General features: G+C 38.1%; 1 protein-coding gene and 1 long non-coding RNA gene across 2 annotated transcripts; one reads left to right on the top strand and one right to left on the bottom strand.

The window, feature by feature from the left end:
• Positions 1-650: 650 nt before the first annotated feature.
• Positions 651-4,790, top strand: ARL14 (ADP ribosylation factor like GTPase 14). The gene has a single exon (XM_029213680.1). It carries the CDS (start codon positions 2,270-2,272, stop codon positions 2,924-2,926), a length of 657 nt encoding a protein of 218 aa, XP_029069513.1. The 5' UTR covers positions 651-2,269; the 3' UTR covers positions 2,927-4,790.
• Positions 4,791-10,915: 6,125 nt separating this feature from the next.
• LOC114890956 lies at positions 10,916-18,669 on the bottom strand. The gene is made up of 3 exons (XR_003792394.1): positions 18,525-18,669; positions 14,949-15,003; positions 10,916-12,250 (listed from the first exon to the last, which is right to left on the bottom strand). It is a non-coding gene; the product is annotated as an uncharacterized LOC114890956 (long non-coding RNA).
• Positions 18,670-20,129: the final 1,460 nt, after the last annotated feature.

The following is a 20,129-nucleotide window of genomic DNA, read 5'->3' as shown; positions in this document are numbered from 1 at the left end:
ATAGCATTTACATTTTATAAAACTTTGTATTATTATTTTTATTCACATATCTTTAAACTTCTCCCCAATGAAAGCCACCTAAGGGAAGGTCTAATTTATCTTTGTGTCCTCCCCGGAATCTAGCACATGGTAGTTCACGCAGTAGGCAATCAATATATACATTTGCTGAATAAATGGATGGATGAATAAATGAATGAAAATGCTATCTCTGGTTTCTGAGATACAGGGAGTTGGTTAAGAATTTAATAGTTTTTTAAAGGTTTATATAATTTCTTCATAAGTGTACTTTCTACACCCAGAATAGTCTACTTAATTTAAAAAATAAAATTTTAGTTTTAATAAAAATAAAACATGTATATTTTATGCCTTAGTATATATAGCTCTTTTAAAAATCAACTTGCTGGGACTTCCCTGGTGGTCCAGTGGCTGGGAGTCTGTGCTCCCAATGCAGGGGGCCGGGGTTCAATCCCTGGTCAGGGAACTAGATCCCACATGCTGCAACTAAGAGTTCGCAAGCCGCAACTAAAGATCCTGCATGCCCCAACGAGGATCCCGTGTGCCGTGGCTAAGACCCGGCACAGCCAAATTAAAAAAAAATATATATATATATATATTTTTTTTAAGTTTAAAAAAAATTAAAATCAACTTGCTAAGCATTGAGGGAAGCCTTTCAGTCTGGAGAGTTTATTCTTTAGCTTTGAAAAATAGTCTTATATTGTTTCTTTGATAATTTCCTCTTTGCATATTTTCTGTTCTTTCTGGAATAAAGTCCTATAAGTCAGACTTTGAAACGTCTGGATTTTCTTCTAACCTATTATTGATCTTTTTAAATTTTGGAAACCATGTTTTTAATTTTCAAGAGTTCTGTTTTTGTTTTTTGAGTGGCTTTTTAAATAGCATCCATTTCTTGTTTTATGGATGCAATATCTTTGCAAATCTCTATGGAAATATCAATTAGAACTTATTGAACATTTTCTTCTGTTCCCTGCATTACCTCTGTTAAAGCTTTCTTTAAACCTTCTTATTTTTATCTTGGTCTTTCATTATATTAGAGGCATGTTATGTACTAAGTATGAAAACCTCTGTACACTGAAAGCTGACTGGGAACTCCATGTACATGAGTGAGGTTTGCCAACTGCCAGGTTGGCTATAGGTTAATTAAATGTTGAATTAGGCATTATGAGGTGGAAACTCCCAACTGTCAAAACATGAAGGTCTCTTCTCTGACATCATACAATTTCTTTAGAAAAGATTTTTTTTTTTGGCCCAGGGTGTAACATCTCACTCTGAATTGTCACCCAGCAGAGGTGTCTGTGTGTGTGTGTGTGTGTGTTTTCTGTTCCTTATTCAGACTTTCAGTTAACCCTCTGTTTTTAGTTGCTCATTTTGCCCGTTCCCTCTGTATCCTGTGTATCAGTACTCCAAGCCTCAGCTTTATCCTGCTGCATTAGTTACCATTCATCTTCTATCTATATTCCACGTTTCAGAATTTTGTTGAAATCTCTCACCCTCTGATGGACTCTCCTGCTCTAGATATGAGTTTATATGTTCTTTTTATTCCTTTACCATCATTTTGGTGGAGTCTTGAGGAGAGGAGATAAATATATTCATTCGCCACCTTTAATCAGACTGCTTACTTTTAAAAGTGTTTGTGTTACAAACTTCCCCCTCCTGTAAATTTGGTCTTGTGAATAGTGTAAATTTTCTATCTAGAAGATTAAAGAAGTGATTCTCTATATGATTATGGAAGTAAGGTTCAGATAACTTTGGATGGTTTAAAGTTTCCTACTGAGTAATCTGGAAAGTACTAAAGATACTGCTCAGGGCAGTGTGAGGTAAACTCTCTCTTCATGGCTTCAGAAGTCTGGTTACTTATTTACAACTGGGATAAGATAAATAGTCAAATAACTAGAGAATTTCTACAAACCACTTGTAAAGTTAAGTTTTTATCCCGCTACCAAACCATGTTCCCGTGCATATCCAAACCTTTGATTACCCTAGACTTCCAACATCTGGAAGAGAAAAAGCTGCAGTGTCACACAGGCAGGCCCCTCCTAAGTCCTACTCACTCACAAAGAATTTCCCCTTTGAGCTTCTATGACACTGGCTGGTTACTCACATCACAGATAACTCAGGATTGGCTGGGACTGCAAATGAAACACTGTTTGCCCATAATCAAGTTGATAAGCTACAACATAAATGCACGCAAGTTCCTATTCTTAGACTATAACATGAAGCATTTGCTCTCTTCTTTCCTCTTAACATTTTCATGCAAGACCTGGAGAGGAAACACTGGCTCCAGCCAAAAGAAAAGGTCTTCAAAGAAAAAAAAAAAAAAGAGCCTAAAATGAGTCTATTGAATTCTAAAAACCCCAAAGCCAAGCAAGCCCAAATTCTTCTTCTGGGACTTGACGCTGCTGGGAAGTCTACTCTCCTTTACAAATTAAAGCTTGCTAAGGATATTGTGACCAGCCCAACAGTAGGTTTCAACGTGGAGATGATTGAGTTGGAAAAGGGTGTTCCACTTACAGTCTGGGATGTTGGAGGACAGGAAAAAATGAGAACTGTGTGGGGCCTCTACTGTGAGAACACTGATGGGCTGGTATATGTTGTAGACAGTACAGATACACAGCGACTGGAAGACTCCAGGCGAGAGTTTGAGCAGATTTTGAAGAATGAGCACATTAAAAATGTGCCTGTTATCCTGTTAGCCAACAAACAAGACGTGCCTGGTGCTCTGAGTGCCGAGGACATCACCAGAACGTTCAAAGTAAAGCAACTCTGCAGTGACCGGAACTGGTACGTGCAGCCCTGCTGTGCTGTCACCGGGGACGGGCTGATGGAGGGGTTCCGGAAGTTAACTGGATTTGTGAAAAGCCACATGAAATCAAGAGGAGACATATTAGCATTCTTCAAGCAAAACTGAGGTCCAAGTGGGGAAAGAGATGCTGATGAAGTTGAAAGGGTAATTTTTTCTCCAGGCCAAGTGAGAAAAGCAAGTTGCTGAGTTGGTAAACTTTTCCTGAAATGTTATTTCACCTAAATTCCATTAAACAACGCAGAATAATATCTAGAAAATATTATCTGGGGCCAGGCACTTTAGCAAACTATGTAGTAATGATAATTGAGAATGAAAATTTTACAATTTCGTGCATGTTGGATGATTCAGAATAATCATATTTGAGACCAAATAAATTCTTGCCTTATTATTTTTATATGACTACTGGAAAAAGTTTAAGTAATAGAGTCAGAATTCTTCTGCTAATAGTCAGAATTCTTTCAGACTGTTTCCAGCTGTTACAGGTATTGAATTTCCACCATGCTCCTGTGTAATAGCTGGGTGGTGTAAAAAATCGAACTTTAAATTATGAAGAGGAAAATGTTTGATGTTAATATTTTGTAAATCCCTATCACCTAAATAAAGGGTTTTTGTTTTTGTTTTTTTCTGCATTCCTGCTAGCTTTTTGAAATCTATTGCTAGGAACTTCTTACAATGAGTCAAATAATGAACTCTAGGCTGTTAATTGCCCAGAGGCTGTGTTCTCCTATAGGGAGAAGAAGTTTGTATCTTAAAGCTCTGGGGTCAGGGTAGCACCTTAGACTTTAGGGCAAGGTCTGGGCTTATCGCTCAGCTGGATGCTGCAATCCCAAGACCAGCGTCAGTAAAATTCAATATAACAGTTATTACTTGGGAACATACGTACAGCTCACTGTACTGATCAAACAGGAACCAGAGCCAGACTTTGCTCTCAGACACCTAGCAATTCACAGGGGAAACAACACAAAGCCAGTAGCTAGAACAGGGGAATAAGTACTAAGTGCTATAACAGGAGAAACTCTTTCTGACCTGGAGAAATAAGAAGTGCTTCGTGCAGGAGGTGGTGGTTAAGAGAGTCCCCAACTCCTGGGGACCCCACTGAAGATGCAGGTTAGTCAGTGGAAGTTCCCATCACCAGGAGACTCTCCAGAGACACTGTGGGGTGAGGCAAGGAGGGGAGAAGGAACTGGAGATTGAATTGCAATTCCCCTGAGAGGCTCAGAACACCCAGGGAGGCCCTGGTACTAACAGAAGACACTCTTTCCTCCTAGCCCACATCCAACAAGGCTCATCTGGGCTAGAAGCAGGCCCCAAAACCCCCCTACACACCCTGGGACTCCAAATATTAATGTCACAGAGAAAAATAAAGGTATAGTAAAGCAAGGTTGCCAGCCCCTGGATTCTTCCGTGGTTTTCTTCTCTCACCTTAGCCATGATTTGTTGTTCAGCAACAAATCCTTCTGTGCTACATGGTAGGGATTCAAATAATAAAGTAGGCATATAGTTAATTATAGTTACCATTGGTTGAATACCATGTGTGCCAGGAATTCTGTTAAATGCTTTCATACATCTTTTCATTTAATGTTCACAACTGCCCTGAGAGAAATAGCTATAATTATCTCAATTTTACAGATGAGAGTACTGAGACTAAACAAAGTTAAACAACAGTAACAACCGCAGAAAACTATTTGGTATTTTAAGTGAGTAGCAGAGCCGAGGTTCAAACTCAGGTGTCTGACTTCAAGGCCTGTGCTGTTAATTGCCATGATATTGTTTTATAAATAAGGTATGGCCTCTGTCTTCAATGAGCGCAATTAAGAATAAATTCAAGCTAAATGTTACTCAGCCATAAAAAAGAATAAAATAATGCCATTTGCAGCAACGTGGATGGACCTGGAGATGATCATACTAAGTGAAGTAAGTCAGACAGAGTCAAATATCGTATGATATCATTTATATGTGGAATCTAAAAGAAAAAAAATGATACAAGTGAACTTATATACAAAACAGAAATAGACCCACAGACATAGAAAACACACGGTTACCAAAAGGGAAAGGGGGCAGGGGAGGGATAAATTAGGAGTTTGGGATTAACATACATACACTATTATATATAAAACAGATAACCAACAGGGACCTACTGTATAGCACAGGGAACTATACTCAATATTTTGTAATAACCTAAAAGGGAGAAGAATCTAAAACCAAGAAGATATGGGGTGGTGGTGGTGAGATGAATTGGGAGATTGGGATTGACATATATACACTAATATGAATAAAATAGATAATTAATAAGAACCTGCTGTATTAAAAAAAAGTCAAAAAAACAAAAAAAATATATGTATGTATAACTGAATCACTTTGCTGTACACCTGAAACTAACACAACATTGTAAAACAGCTATACTTCAATAAAAATAAATTTTAAAAAATTAAAAAGAAATAAATCCAGGCTAAATTAAAAATAGAACTACCATATGGTCCTGCAATCCCACTTCTAGGTGTAGCTCCAAAGGAAATGAAATCACTACCTTGAAGAGATATCTGCACTCCCATGTTCATTACAACATTACTTACAATAGCCAAGACATGGAAACAACATAAGTGTCCACTGATGAATGAATGGATAGAGAAAATGTGGTATATATACACAGTGGAATATTATTCAGCCACAAAAAGAAAGAAATCCTGACATCTGTGATAACATGGATGAACCTGGAGTTTGGCATTATGCTAAGTGAAACAAGTCAGACAGAGAAAGACAAGTACTGTATGATCTTACTTATATGTGGAATCTAAAAAAGCCAAACTCATAGAAACAGAAAGTAGATTGGTGGTTGCCAGGGGGGGGGGGGGGTGGTGGTGTGATGGGGGAGGTTGGTAATAGGGTACAAACTTTCAATTATACGATGAATAAGTTCTGAGAATCTAATGTACATCATGGTGACTATAGTTAATAATACTGTATTATATACTTGAAATTTGCCAAGAGAGTAAACCTTAAACGTTCTATCACCACCAAAAAAAACCAGTAACTATGTGAGGTGATGGAGAATGTGTTAATTAACTTGATTGTGGGAATACTTTCACAGTGTATATATCAAATCATCACGCTGTGTACTTTAATATATTATTATATACATAATAGAAAATACATTACAATTTTGTTAATTATACTTCAATAAAGCTGGGGGGAAAAGAATAAATTTAGGCCAACATATACTGCTTTTATAGTAAGAAATTTCTTTGAAAAACAAGCTAGGCAGAATGAATTAAGTGCAGTAACAGATATAAGAAACATGCTGAAAGACTGTGGCAAAAAGAGTTTCTGATTTCAGGAAGATCTCAGGGGAGTGGCAATGTTAAATGCTTCATAGTAGAGTTTTTCCTAAATTTCATGAGATTATTAAAACTGCAAATATGCATCTTTTTTAAAAAATGCATCGTCCCTTAACATTTTCCCTATTTGATTTTAGAAAAACCTTCCTAGGACCTTGAAGGCATTATGTTAAGTGAAGTAAATCAGACAGAGAAAAGATAAATACTGTATGATCTCATATGTGAAACCCAGAAAAGCAAAAAACAAAAACTAAATGCATAAAAAAGAGATCAGACTTGTGGTTACCATAGGCAGAGAATGAGGGGAGGGGGGAATTGCGGAAATGTAGTCAAGAGGTACAAATGTTAAGAGGGTCCTAAAAGTTTGCATCACGAGAATTTGTTTCTTTTTCCTTTTCTTCTTCCTTTTCTGTCTATTGTATCTATATGAGATGATGTTAGCTGAGCCACTGTGGTAATCATTTCACACAATATATGTAAATCAAGCTATCATGCTGTGTGCCTTAAATTTACACAGTGATGTATGCCAATTTCTCAGTAAAGCTGGGGGGGGATTAAAAAACAACCTTCTTAATAATCTTAAAATTAGGGGTCACTAGCTTATGTCTATAGAAAATGTCAGAATAGAAAATGTATCCTGGTGTTCCTGACTATTTCGGTAGTCTGAATTAAGTCAAGCCCTTTGTGGCCCAGTCTTAGCATAATGTAAAATTAAGAGAAAACAGTCCCGAAAAATAATGAAAAGCAATTAAAATCTTTACTTCAGAAAACTGGGTGTGTGTGGTGTGTGTGGTGAGCAGATACGTCCTTAATGTAGAGCAAAACTTATAAAGTAGCTTTTTCCTATCTGTCATTTCAACGTCTCTCCCCCATAAGCAGCTGTTCCTTAAAATCTCTACTAATATTCTCCAAGAAACTTAAATACTCTCATGCTTTATCCCATTTCTTCCCTGGGATCCAATCTATCTTTCCTCAGTCATTTGCTTTCTTTTCAATGTAAATTTTACCAATCTTTCCTTTCTTAGGCATTTCCTTTCTGCTCTCCCAACATGCTTCTCTACACACTCCAACACACACACACACACACACACACACAGAGTACACTCTTCATTCTGCTCTACCTAATTAAGGCCAGAATTAAAGGAAGGGAAAAAGGTTACATGGACAACACCAAAATATTCCTTAGCAGGTGAGAGGAAAGAAGCTGTGAATATGCATGCCTTGATATTTATTACTGTCATACATTTTATTCTCTGTTATCTATGTGTAGCGCGACAAAACATTTATCAATGTAGTATGCTGCCATGGATCTGTAGCAACCAAAATCACACTTCTGAAATGTTCCTTGGTTAGAGACTGAAAGGTAAATATCAGTTAAATATTTCTATCTGATTTTCTAAGTATTCCCAGGTGAAAAAAAATGCCTGCAGGGCCTAAGAATAAAGAATGGCAAATAAACAAAGTGGCAGCAGTGACTGATACATGTTAAAATTAATTTTTCATTTTAAAAAGCTGAACATTGTTATGTTCTGATGATGAACAAATTGGGTTCTGCCAAACCAAGGAAGACTGGGAATTTCAGATGGAGTGCCCTGAAGTGCTTGTCCCTCGTAGGTGGCACCAAGGGACAATCTGCAGAGGCATCAGTGTGTTGAGTATGTGGAGGAACAACCCAGGAAACATCATCTGTCAGGCTTCTGTAAGCCCTGCTTACAGGCTGGCCTGCTCTTGTTTGCAGGAGCTCTGTCTCCACAGAGAGAGACAGACAGACAGAGACTGAGAAGCAGAAAGACAGAAGCCAGAGAGACCTCTCCTTTGGCAGGACTAAATAGTACTTTAACGTATTATGGGATATAGTGGCCACCAGATTTTTAGCATAGTGTTAACTATCAGTAGATTAGATTAGCACATTTTACCTTGAAAGTACCACACAAATATAAAAGTTGGCTATTGGATGATAACCATATGGGTAGTATTTTCACAAACATTATCTCATTTGTTCTCATGAAATCTTATGGGGAAGCATAACAAATATTATCAACACTATTTTAAAGAAATGGGGAACGGATTAAGCACTTATTGAACCTAGTCCTCCAATTTCCAAGATCGTTTTTAAAAACCTCATGTATTATCATACAATGAATTTAACAATTTAAATTTAACAGTTTTTACCATTAAATTTCTCTGATCTATTGCATTTGGTCATCACTTTCAATTTAGTGTATTTCCCCTGTCTTTTCCTATTTTTCCATGACCTAGAAATTTTTGAAGAGTCCAGTCCAGATAGTTTAAAGACTGCCCCACAGTCTGGATTTGTCTGATTGTTTCTTCGTGATTAAATTCAAGTTAAACATTTTTGGCAAGAATATTCCTTAGGTGTTGTTACAGTTCCCACTAAATCCATTAGGAGGCACATAGGGTCACACTGTCCCATTATTGATGATGCTCCATTTGATCATTTCCTTTATGATAATGCCCACTAGATTTCCCCATGGTAAAAATATAACTTTCCCCTCCGTTCTAAATAAGTAATTTGATATGGTAAGTATGATATTTTGAGACCATATGAACATCTGTTCCCCCAAAGCCTTTGTCTTAATGGTTTCATCATACATTGATGATCCTTTCCTGAGTCAGTTATTACACTGGGAACTGCAAAATGGTGATTTACTAAACCTGTTTTTCCTTGTACATTTATGAGCTGGCATTCATTTGTAAAGAAGAGCTTACTTTTTTTTTAAACCCTCTTCTCCATAAGCAAGCAATCAATCTCCACCTCCCCTTTCTCTCTCATTATAGACTCAGAGATACTTTTTAAACAGTAGATTGCATTTTAATCCACACAGATACATTTTTCTTTATAAATTTATTTATTTAGTTTATTTACTTTTGGCTGCATTGGGTCATTACTGTGCGTGGGCTTTTCTCTAGTTGCCACGAGCAGGCGCTACTCTTCGTTGTGGCGCAGGCTTCTCATTGCGGTGCCTTCTCTTGTTGCAGAGCGCGGGCTCTAGGCGCGCGGGCTCTAGGCGCGCGGGCTCTAGAGCGCAGGCTCAGTAGTTGTGGCGCACGGGCTTAGTTGCTCCGCGGCATGTGGGATCTTCCCGGACCAGCGCTCGAACCCATGTCCCCTGCACTGGGAGGGGGATTCTTAACCACTGCGCCACCAGGGAAGCCCTAGACTCATAGATACGTTTTGAATTCAAACTTTTATAATCCAGTGCTACTCAAACCGAGGTCCATAGATCAGCAGCAGCAACCTCACCTGCAAGCTGCTTAGAAATGTAAATTCTCAGAGATAAACCCACGCACATATGGTCACCTTATCTTTGATAAAGGAGGCAGGTATGTACAGTGGAGAAAGGACAGTCTCTTCAATAAGTGGTGCTGGGAAAACTGGACAGGTACATGTAAAAGTATGAGATTAGAACACTCCCTAACACCATACACAAAAATAAGCTCAAAATGGATTAAAGACCTAAATGTAAGGCCAGACACTATCAAACTCTTCGAGGAAAACATAGGCAGAACACTCTATGACATAAATCACAGAAAGATCCTTTTTGACCCACCTCCTAGAGAAATGGAAAGAAAAACAAAAATAAACAAATGGGACCTAATAAAACTTCAAAGCTTTTGCACAGCAAAGGAAACCATAAATAAGACCAAAAAACAACCCTCAGAATGGGAGAAAATGTTTGCAAATGAAGCAACTGACAAAAGATTAATCTCCAAAATTTACAAGCAGCTCATGCAGCTCAATAACAATAAAAACAAACAACCCAATCCAAAAATGAGCAGAAGACCTAAATAGACATTTCTCCAAAGATATACAGACTGCCAACAAACATATGAAAGAATGCTCAACATCATTAATCATTAGAGAAATGCAAATCAAAACTACAATGAGATATCATCTCACACCAGTCAGAATGGCCATCATCAAAAAATCTAGAAACAATAAATGCTGGAGAAGGTGTGGAGAAAAGGGAACACTCTTGCACTGCTGGTGGGAAAGTGAATTGGTACAGCCACTATGGAGAACAGTATGCAGGTTCCTTAAAAAACTACAAATAGAACTACCATATGACCCAGCAATCCCACTACTGGGCATATACCCTGAGAAAACCATAATTCAAAAAGAGTCATGTACCACAATGTTCATTGCAGCTCTATTTACAATAGCCCGGAGATGGAAACAACCTAAGTGTCCATCATCGGATGAATGGATAAAGAAGATGTGGCACATATATACAATGGAATATTACTCAGCCATAAAAAGAAATGAAATTGAGTTATTTGTAGTGAGGTGGATGGACCTACAGTCTGTCATACAGAGTGAAGTAAGTCAGAAAGAGAAAAACAAATACCGTATGCTAACACATACATATGGAATCTAAGAAAAAAAAAATCTCATGAAGAACCTAGGGGTAAGACAGGAATAAAGACACAGACCTACTAGAGAATGGACTTGAGGATATGGGGAGGGGGAAGGGTGAGCTGTGACAAAGCAAGAGAGAGGCATGGACATATATACACTATTTTACCAAACGTAAAATAGATAGCTAGTAGGAAGCAGCCGCATAGCACAGGGAGATCAGCTCAGTGCTTTGTGACAGCCTGGAGGGGTGGGATAGGGAGAGTGGGAGGGAGGGAGATGCAAGAGGGAAGAGATATGGGAACATATGTATATGTATAACTGATTCACTTTGTTATAAAGCAGAAACTAACACACCATTGTAAAGCAATTATACTCCAATAAAGATGTAAAAAAAAAAAAAAAGAAATGTAAAATTCTCAAACCCAACCCCAGACCTATTTGTCAGATATCTGGGGTGGGTGGGGTGGAGGTGTATGAAGTTAAGTTCCTGGAATTTGTGTTGTTACTGACCCTGTTATGATCCATTTCTGTCCCAATTCTTTTTAATGCTCAAACTGTCCCAAATTTGCCCAGGAGAAGCTCTTTTAAGCCAGCTTCTGTATTCTGTTGACATGTCCCCATTTGTCTTTGAGTAATTCCTTGTTTGGGAGGACATTGAGTCATCCTGTACTTTCCCTACACAGCTGCCTCAGACCTGGAATTAACCATTTCTCCCAGGAGTCCTGGTGCCTTTCACTGGGGAATGGTATTTAGAAACTGAATAATGGTACTAGCTGTGCTCACTGTTACTGGGGTGTCACTGCTTATAGGCCCATTCAATAGAAAAAGCAAGGAAATATATATATATATATATATATATATATATATACACACACACATAACATACTATATATATCTTTAAAAGCAGTGAAATACCTATATATTTTAAAATAATATTGATACCTCCAGATTGAATCAACACCATAGGATTTTTCCTTATCTTCCCCATTTTTATTTGTATCCCTCTTCTCCTACAAAGAACTCTGGTTCTAAAAAGCATCAGTACAGTTACTCATTTGCCTTATGCTACAACACAACAAAATATTTCCAGAATCACTATACCAAACTGCCATCTCTGATAAACCCACTCAGGAAAGTTCAAGACTTCTTTTTAGTTCTTTCTGTTTTTATTCAGCGCTGTGTTCAAAAGTTACTTTAATTAATTTTTTCTGTGCCTGTGTTATAAATATGATATTGATTTTGGTTGATTTTTGCTATTTGTATTCAATTTTAAGGTTTGACTCTTTTTTATCTTTTGAGTTAATTTTAATTTTTAAATTCATAGAATATTTACATGCCTCAGAAGTGAAGACTGTTTGAAAAGGTATATTCAGAGAAGTCTGGCTCACATCCTAGCCTTTCCCACCTGTCCCTAACCTGTAACTATTTTCATTAGTTTCTGATTTACCCTTCTTTTGTTTTCTCATTGCAAAACTAATCAAATACATATAATTACATTCTTATTTTTTCCTATTTCTTATACAAAATGCCACATTTTATATACAGATAAGAAATAATTTTAAAATAGAGATTTGCTACCAACTAATTATTATATTAAAGAAGAGGAGGGACTTCCCTGGTAGTCCAGCGGTTAAGACTCCACACTTCCAATGCAGAGAATGCAGGTTTGATCCCTGGTCAGGGAACTAAGATCCCATATGCCACGCAGTGCAGCTAAAAAAATAATAAATAAATGATAAATTTTTGAAAAGAGGAAGAGGAAAGCCTCCTTAGTACAACAAACTGATTCTCATAATTCCCTCCTCAAGTCATACATAAGTGGCATTGTACTTCTAAATCAGGTTGGATTTTCTTTCACTTTAAAGCATTTTTTAAGGCATCTTTCCACTCTAGTTCAATGTACCTACTATTAATGGGAAACATGAGAGACTGGTGACAACAAGATGCAATCCTCTGTTTACCATGGGACAACCTCCATTATCTACATAGTTACATTTCTGTTCTTGTTTTAAAGTAAAATATACATTTTACATTTATGCTAAAATTTATTCCTGTGTAAAAACATACACTACCCTGAATTTGTAAAAATAAAGCAAAAAATATATATATATATACACACACACACACACACACACATAAATATATATGTATATATATTTACATAGAAAATATAAAAACACACCAAAATGTTTGGGTGGTTACATTATAGATGGCTATAATTCCTTATAGTTCTTAGTACTTTCCAAATTTTATATAGTGAGCGTGTGTTACTTTTATATTCAGGGGATAAAACATTATTTTCAAAAGAGCTGTTTAATCTTCAGAGTCTATATAAAACATGAGTGGATAATGCATGACCCTAGAACTGTCATTTCAAATGCATTGATCTAAAGTAATAAGAAATCCTTTTAATGACCAGAAATACTGCAATGTACAGACACATGGGGGCATTGTAACCAAGTTTTTATAATTTAAGAAAAAAACCCAGAAACCAAAAACCAAAACAACTAACATTAGTTCACACTCACTGTCAGCCAGGTTCTGTTCTAAGCATTTATATGTATTATCTCATTTCATCCTTACATTAACTATACGGGATACCATTATTATCCTCACTTAAGAGATCTGAGACTCAAAGCCACACAGCCACCTAAAATTGTGAAAGCATTTACAGTGGTCTTTTGTATATAATCAAGTTCCTACTGCCAGTTGTTTGGAGAGAATTCTGTAGTGTACCTCTGTGTAATTCTCTTCTAAGCCCTACTTCACATTTTCAAATGATCTCTCCATTGCTGCACTCAGAGTCTAAGAACAGCTAGAGAGCAGACAATGAATATTTAAACATTTTTAGTTTTTCATCAGAAAAAGAAAGTTTGGAAAATAGGAAAATACAACTCTCTGTTAGCATTTTGCTACATTTTCTTCCAGTCTTTATTTTTCTTCAATGTGTGTATATATTCAATAGATCTTTTTTGATAATTTGGTAATTTGTTTTTTCATCTATCATCACATCCATATATTATATAGCTTTACCATATTATTATATATCTTTCAGAAACACCATTTCAGTGTTACATCATTTTCAATGAAGTAGGTAAACCATAGCTTATTTAATCATTTCTCCACTATTGGTTTTTTAGGTTGCAGCCAATTTTTCATGTAAATAATTCAGCAACAAACATCTTCATGCGTGTATTTCCCCTGCCTCATATTTATTCCCCTATTCTGCAACTATTGCCTGAATACTTAATAAATACCAGGCACTGTATTAGGTTCTGGGTTTAGGAATTTTTTCCCCTAGGATAGTATTTCAAGGTTGCAAAGTCTTATGCCTCAATACATACTGTCAAATTGCTTTCTAAAAGGTCAAAATCAGGTTATTCTAAATGGATTCTTTAAAAATAAGGAATAGGGCTTCCCTGGTGGCGCAGTGGTTGAGAGTCCGCCTGCCGATACAGGGGACACGGGTTCGTGCCCCGGTCCAGGAAGATCCCACATGCCGTGGAGCGGCTGGGCCCGTGAGCCATGGCCGCTGAGCCTGCGCGTCCGGAGCCTGTGCTCCACAACGGGGGAGGCCACAACAGTGAGAGGCCCGCGTACAGCAAAAAATAAAAAATAAAAATAAAAATAAAAATAAGGAATAAAAGAGATGTAAAAAGTTTTAGCTATTAGATGACTGATGACTACAGCCTTATGTGTTGAAGAATCAACATGAGTAGTTTGAGTAGTTAAATTTGTAAATTTCAAATCACTTATGACAGGAAAAAATTAATGCCAAAATTTGTACTAGTTTTTGTTAACTATGACTCAAAATCCAGACATAATAAAAGAGAATATTGATAAATCTGACTACATAAAAATGAATGTTGTGGCAAACATCATAAACAAAGTCAAAATACAATTATCAAACAGGGTGTTAATATTTGCAATATATATCATACATAAATATCTTATGTTCCTAAAAGAATACTTATCAAGAGAAAAAGAACCAAAACTCTGTAGAAAAATGTACAAAAGACACACACACTGTTAACAATAAATAATATTCAAATCATCCTTAAATAAATGAAAAAAAATCTCCAGCTTCACTATTAGAGAAATGCAAATTAACAGTACATTTAGATACCACTTCTCACCTATCATGTTTGTAAAAATCTAAAAGTTTGATATCATATTCTGTAATTCTGTTGGTTGAAACTGTGGGAAAATGAATAATCTCTTCCAGTGCTGTTGGAAAAAGAAATATGACTTCTGTAGAGAATCCTGCATTATCCAACAAAGCTACATTTGCACTTTTGAAACTTTTTATTAAACTTCTCCTTATGTTAAATCTTTCAAATTAGACATTTCCTTTTAAATATGGCAGACAATTGATCAAAACAGTTAATCCCATCCAGTTGGGTGCACTTACCATTTACTCTAGCAATCTCACTTGTAGAAATCTTTCCCTGAAGACAATCACAGATCTAAAACAACATATGTAGAAGGTTATTGATTGTGGCATTATTTGTAACAGCAAAATACTGGAAATAACCTGAACGTTCTTCCATTGGAGACTGGTTAAAAAAGAAAAAGGTATATTCCCAGAGTGAAATATTACTCAGCTGAACAAAAGAATGCAAAAGTGGACATGCCAAAGGGAAACTAACAGGGTTAAGAGGCAATGACACCCCAGTAGCAACTAGTGCACCTAGAGCCCAGATCTTGGTTTCTAAATATGATACCTCACTGAAAGGAACCAGAGCTTCTCGGAGAAATGGCAGTTCAGATCTGGGGCATGTAAAGTACAAGTGAGCCTGAAATATCTTACGCCAGGAAGTAAGAAAGAACTCAAAGACTGATGGAGATAGGTCAAAAGTGGTGGCTTAAAGGGACTCCCACTGGCCAAATCTGAGACAATCTGGACATCAAAAAAGAATACAGATGACAACACATTGAATAAATAAAATTAAAACTCTAAGTCCATAGTGGTATATAATAAAAATATAAGAAGTTGAAAAGGAAAGAAAAGGTGTGGGGTTGGGGGGAGGCTCTCTTACAGAGAAAAATGTCAAGGACATGATAGAATCGGAAAGCCACACAACTGCAAAGTAATAACTAACCTTGAGTACAACACTCAACTTGTTTGTATAATAAGATCACAAGATGATTTCCTGAAATATCTTCTGGCTTTATCTGTGATCTAGGATTAAGAGACTTTGAAATGGAAAACCTTGATCAGATAAAGGTTTAGGAAAAGCTATGGGATCCCTACTTTAGCATGTTTTTTTCCTTTCTCCCCAAAGCTGAAAATCACCATTTACAAGTACAATCCTCAGCTTCCTGACCTTGAATTTTTTCATCTTTTGTCATGTGGCTACAAGGTGTATTGGAACTACCCATTAAAAGAGGTTTCATCAGTAACAAAATCAAAAGACAAATGTCAAATTGTGAGTTTGATATATACTTGCATATACATTTGATGTACATATATGCAATATACATCATAAAGTCTCATGTCCCTAATATAAATATTATGTTGTCTATATATTATTTATGTATTGTTAAAACTGTAAAGAAAAAAGATTCTGTTTAGCCTGCTGAGCCAGATAGTGTCCCATCTCCAGTCTAAAGCATAAATCTTCTGAGGAAAGTAAAACCTCCCAACATCTACTTGATTTTTAAGAGACCAGGTTGGAGGGTAGAAGTCTATAATTAAGTTGCTGCAACTCGGGGTAGGGCCTCTGCAGGTCACACATCCATTTCATTCTGCCATATCTGGTCAGACCAGTGTACACCTGCTGACCTGTTTATGGTACTCCTTTTCACTCTTAAAAGTGTCTAAGTTTGGCCCATATTTGGTTACCCTACTTCAAGGAGACTCCTGATGCTCCTTAGGGAAGAGTTCATTTGGCTGATGTTGAAGGGTAAATGTCAAGTGAGAGAGAGAAGCAAGGAAAGACTCTGCAATGTGATAGGCAGGATAATGGCCCCCCCCACAGATACCCTTGTGCCAGTCCCGGGAACTGTGAATGTGTTACTTTACATGTCAAGAAGGAAAACATAATTAAATTAAGTATGCTGAGATGGGGAGATCATCCAAGATTATCCAGGTGAGCCTAATCTAATTACAAGGATCCTTACAATCAGAGGAACTTTCCCCGCTGAGTTCACAGTTAGAGGATGTGACTATGGAAGAATGCTCATAGACGCAACATTGCTGGCTTTGAAGATAAAATAAGGGGACTACAACGCAAGGAATGTGGGCAGCCTCTAGTGCCTAGAAAAAGCAAGGAAACAGATTCTCCTTTAGAGCCTCTGCAAAGGAATACAGACCTGCCTACAGAACTGTAAGGTAATACATTTATGTTTTTTCAGCCATTAATTATGTGGTAATTTGTTACAGCAGAAATAGGAAACTAATACATGGAATTGACAGCATTTCTAGTGAACCTTGAGGGATCCAACAAGCCATTCATTCATTTAACAAATGTGTAAGTCCTTATATATGCCTGACCCAACGCTGAATAAGATGGACTTCTTAAGGGGTTTACAGCTCTGAAGGAAGACAATCACTGAAACATGTAATTAAGGTTGTTATGAGGGTTCTAAAAGGGTTAGTAGGGGGTGGCATGAGGTATCTAGTGAGCACAGGGGAGTAAACCAGGATATGCAAGCATGGGTGGAGAGCATCCCAGTTTGAAGGTATGGCATGGGTGAAGGTTCAGGCAGGGGTTTGAAAGCATATGGATCAAGGCAGTAAACAGCCAGTAGTATAGTTTGGCTGGACCATAAAATAGATGGAAAAGTGTAATGGAAGTGCAATTTGGGGCCTAGTGGTAAAGGGCCTAGCATGCCAGGCTAAGAGTTTGGACTTTATCCTTCAAGCAATGGGAAGATATTTTTAAATAAAAGTTTTAAAGCAGGGAAGAGGGTCAGATTTATATTTTATAGAGATACCTCTGGTATAAGCTCCACTAGAACAGAGACCAAATTTGTTTTTTCTCACTCCCATAGGCACTGGTATCAATCAAGACAGGCTAAGTTATGCTGTGGTGACCAATAGCACCAAAAGTTTCAGTGCCTTAAAACAAAAGAAGTTTATCTCTTTCCCATGCTACATGTTCCTCATGGGTCAACGTGGGTCTCCGCTCATCTTAACCATTCAGGGATGCAGGCTGATGAAGCTACCACCATTTCAAACGTTGCCTGCTTCTGGGCAAGAGGGAAAAGAGTTCTGGAGCACCTCGAAACAGCAATTAAATGCTGTGTCTGAGAGTGACAGGGGTCACATCCACGCACACCTCATGGACCAGGACCAGGAAGCATAATCCCACTATGAGCTGAGGAGGGGTAAAATAGGCAGTGTTTGGTGATGATTTTTATTCATGATTAATATTTACTAATTGAACAGATGAATCAGTTCGAGAGAGTAAGAGATCATCTGATGAAGTCTTACCTAGTAGAAATAGAGAGCAGGGAAGGAAAAGGAGACGGGAGTCAGTGAGTAATCAGATGTGCAGCGTGTGAAAGAGCAAGTATGACTAGAGACTTTCAGTCTGGATTAGTGTAGGAAGGGTAATGTCAATTAAAAACGAGAGAGATGAGAAAGTGCACATTTGTATTTGTGCCTACGTGTGTAATTGGTAGAGTGCAGCTGAGACGCCTACATGTTGACCTCACCCTTTGCTGGGTAAGATCGGCAATCTTGACTTCAGGCCCTTCGCTCAGGATACTCTGTCCTTCGTATCGAGGCGGTGCGGCGCCAGCTAGAAAGCAAAATCGGGCCCTGCTCTGGAGTGGATGGATAGACCCACCATAGGTAAAGAGCATGTAAGGAGCTTTACACGCATCTTCTCAAAACATTCCACGAGTAAGCTACGATTATGTTCCTTTTATAGTGAAAAGAATTATTAGACTATCTAGAATCCAAATCTGCTGTGTTATCCTGTGCAAGTTTCTTCACCTCTCCGTGCCTTTGGTCCTTCAATTTTAAAATACTACTTACACCGAGAGTGGTGAGGGCTCGAGGCTGCCGGAAGGACCGGAGAGCAGCAAGAAGGCCAAAGCAACCAAAAACACCGCGCGCACACAACGAACACAGCGCCCGGCCGCCCGCCTCAGACCTGGAGGGTACCACGAACCAAACGTGGGGCGGGGACTAAGCCCGGCCCTTGGCCCGCGCAGTGAGATGGCGTCACGGCACCTTTCCGCCCCCCACCTGGAGCCGCCCGGGAGCCGAGGAAAAGCTAGACCCCGCCCCTGGCCCGCGTGACGCACTGACGTCACACTATTCTCCGCCTCCGCTAGCGCTTCTGGCTCCCCGCGGGGGTTCTTACCTCCGAAGGTCTCCAAAGGCAGTTTGCAAGAGGAGCAGCCGGTGGTGTTCGTCTGGAGTAAGTGTGACAGTAGTTTGTAGTTATCGATGGCTTTGGCCTCCTGGAAGGGACATATTTGGACCAAGGGGCATCTTGTCTGACGATTGCACTGAGTCGGCACGCGGTAGTGATTGGGTAGTTCCTCAGAGCAACGTAGGTGCTGCCTCTCTGGAGAGAACAAGACCTTTAATCCAAACTTCTTTAAGGAGTTATATGCAAGTGTTTCCTCTTCTCATTTCCCATTCACTCTTCAACTCATTTCATCTGTTAAAGATTAGTTATTTTTAAACGGTGAAAGCCCACAAATATATTTGCATTCAAATATACAAATATAAAATGAAAACGTGTCAAAAGAGTTTAACTCCTTACTGAGGAGCATGCAAGAGGTAACAAAGAATCCTAAGGAACATAAATAGTCTATATTCTGAAGTGAATGTACAGCTCCTTCCTCTACTTCTCCATCCAATGGATCAGCAAGTTCTTTTGACTCAATTTACAAAACTGCATTCACCTCTCCATTTTCACAAACACCATTTTACTCTGAGCCGAAATCATCTGTGGATCGCACTGCTGCCTTCCAGTGGGCCTCACCCCCTCTGCAATCCATTCTCCATACTTCTAAAGGGATCATTTAAAAAAACAAACAAACAAAAAATGACAAAAAGTATAACCTAGATTATATTGCTCCCCTTCTTACAATCTACCAATGGCTTCTCCTTTGCTTGGAGATTTAAATCCACACTCCCTATGCTTGCTTGCAAAGAACTGCATGATCTACACGTGCCACTTCACCTACTTCATCTACCACTTTCTGCCTCCCTGCTGTGCTGCAGGGCCCTCTGGTTGGAATGCGCTTTCCCCTAAATTTTGCATTGTTGCCTTTTAAAAAATCTTCAGATTTCAGTTTGAGAATTGCCTGCACAGAGAAGCCTTCCCAGACCCTCCGTTCTAAAGTGGCCACTCGGTCATCTGTTTAAGCACTTTGATACATGACATACTCATTTGTTTATTGTCCATCTCCCCACCCCCAATTAAAATGAAAGTATGTAAATTCAGTGAGAAGAGCCCTTACCTATACTGTTTACTGCTGTATTCTCAGCTAGTAGAACACTTAATGAGTTGAGCATGTTATTCATCCCCTAGTTGGGGCTTTATCATTCAAGTAGTTAATTGTAACAAATCTCATTATTGAAAACAAGTGTTTCATCAGATCGTTATAAAATATATCTGGTTAT

The sequence above is a fragment of the Monodon monoceros genome, unplaced genomic scaffold, assembly GCF_005190385.1.
Source record: "Monodon monoceros isolate NGI ecotype Baffin Bay Population unplaced genomic scaffold, NGI_Narwhal_1 Super_Scaffold_11, whole genome shotgun sequence".
Lineage (NCBI taxonomy): Eukaryota > Metazoa > Chordata > Mammalia > Artiodactyla > Monodontidae > Monodon > Monodon monoceros.
This window is presented reverse-complemented; position numbering and strand designations above follow the sequence as displayed.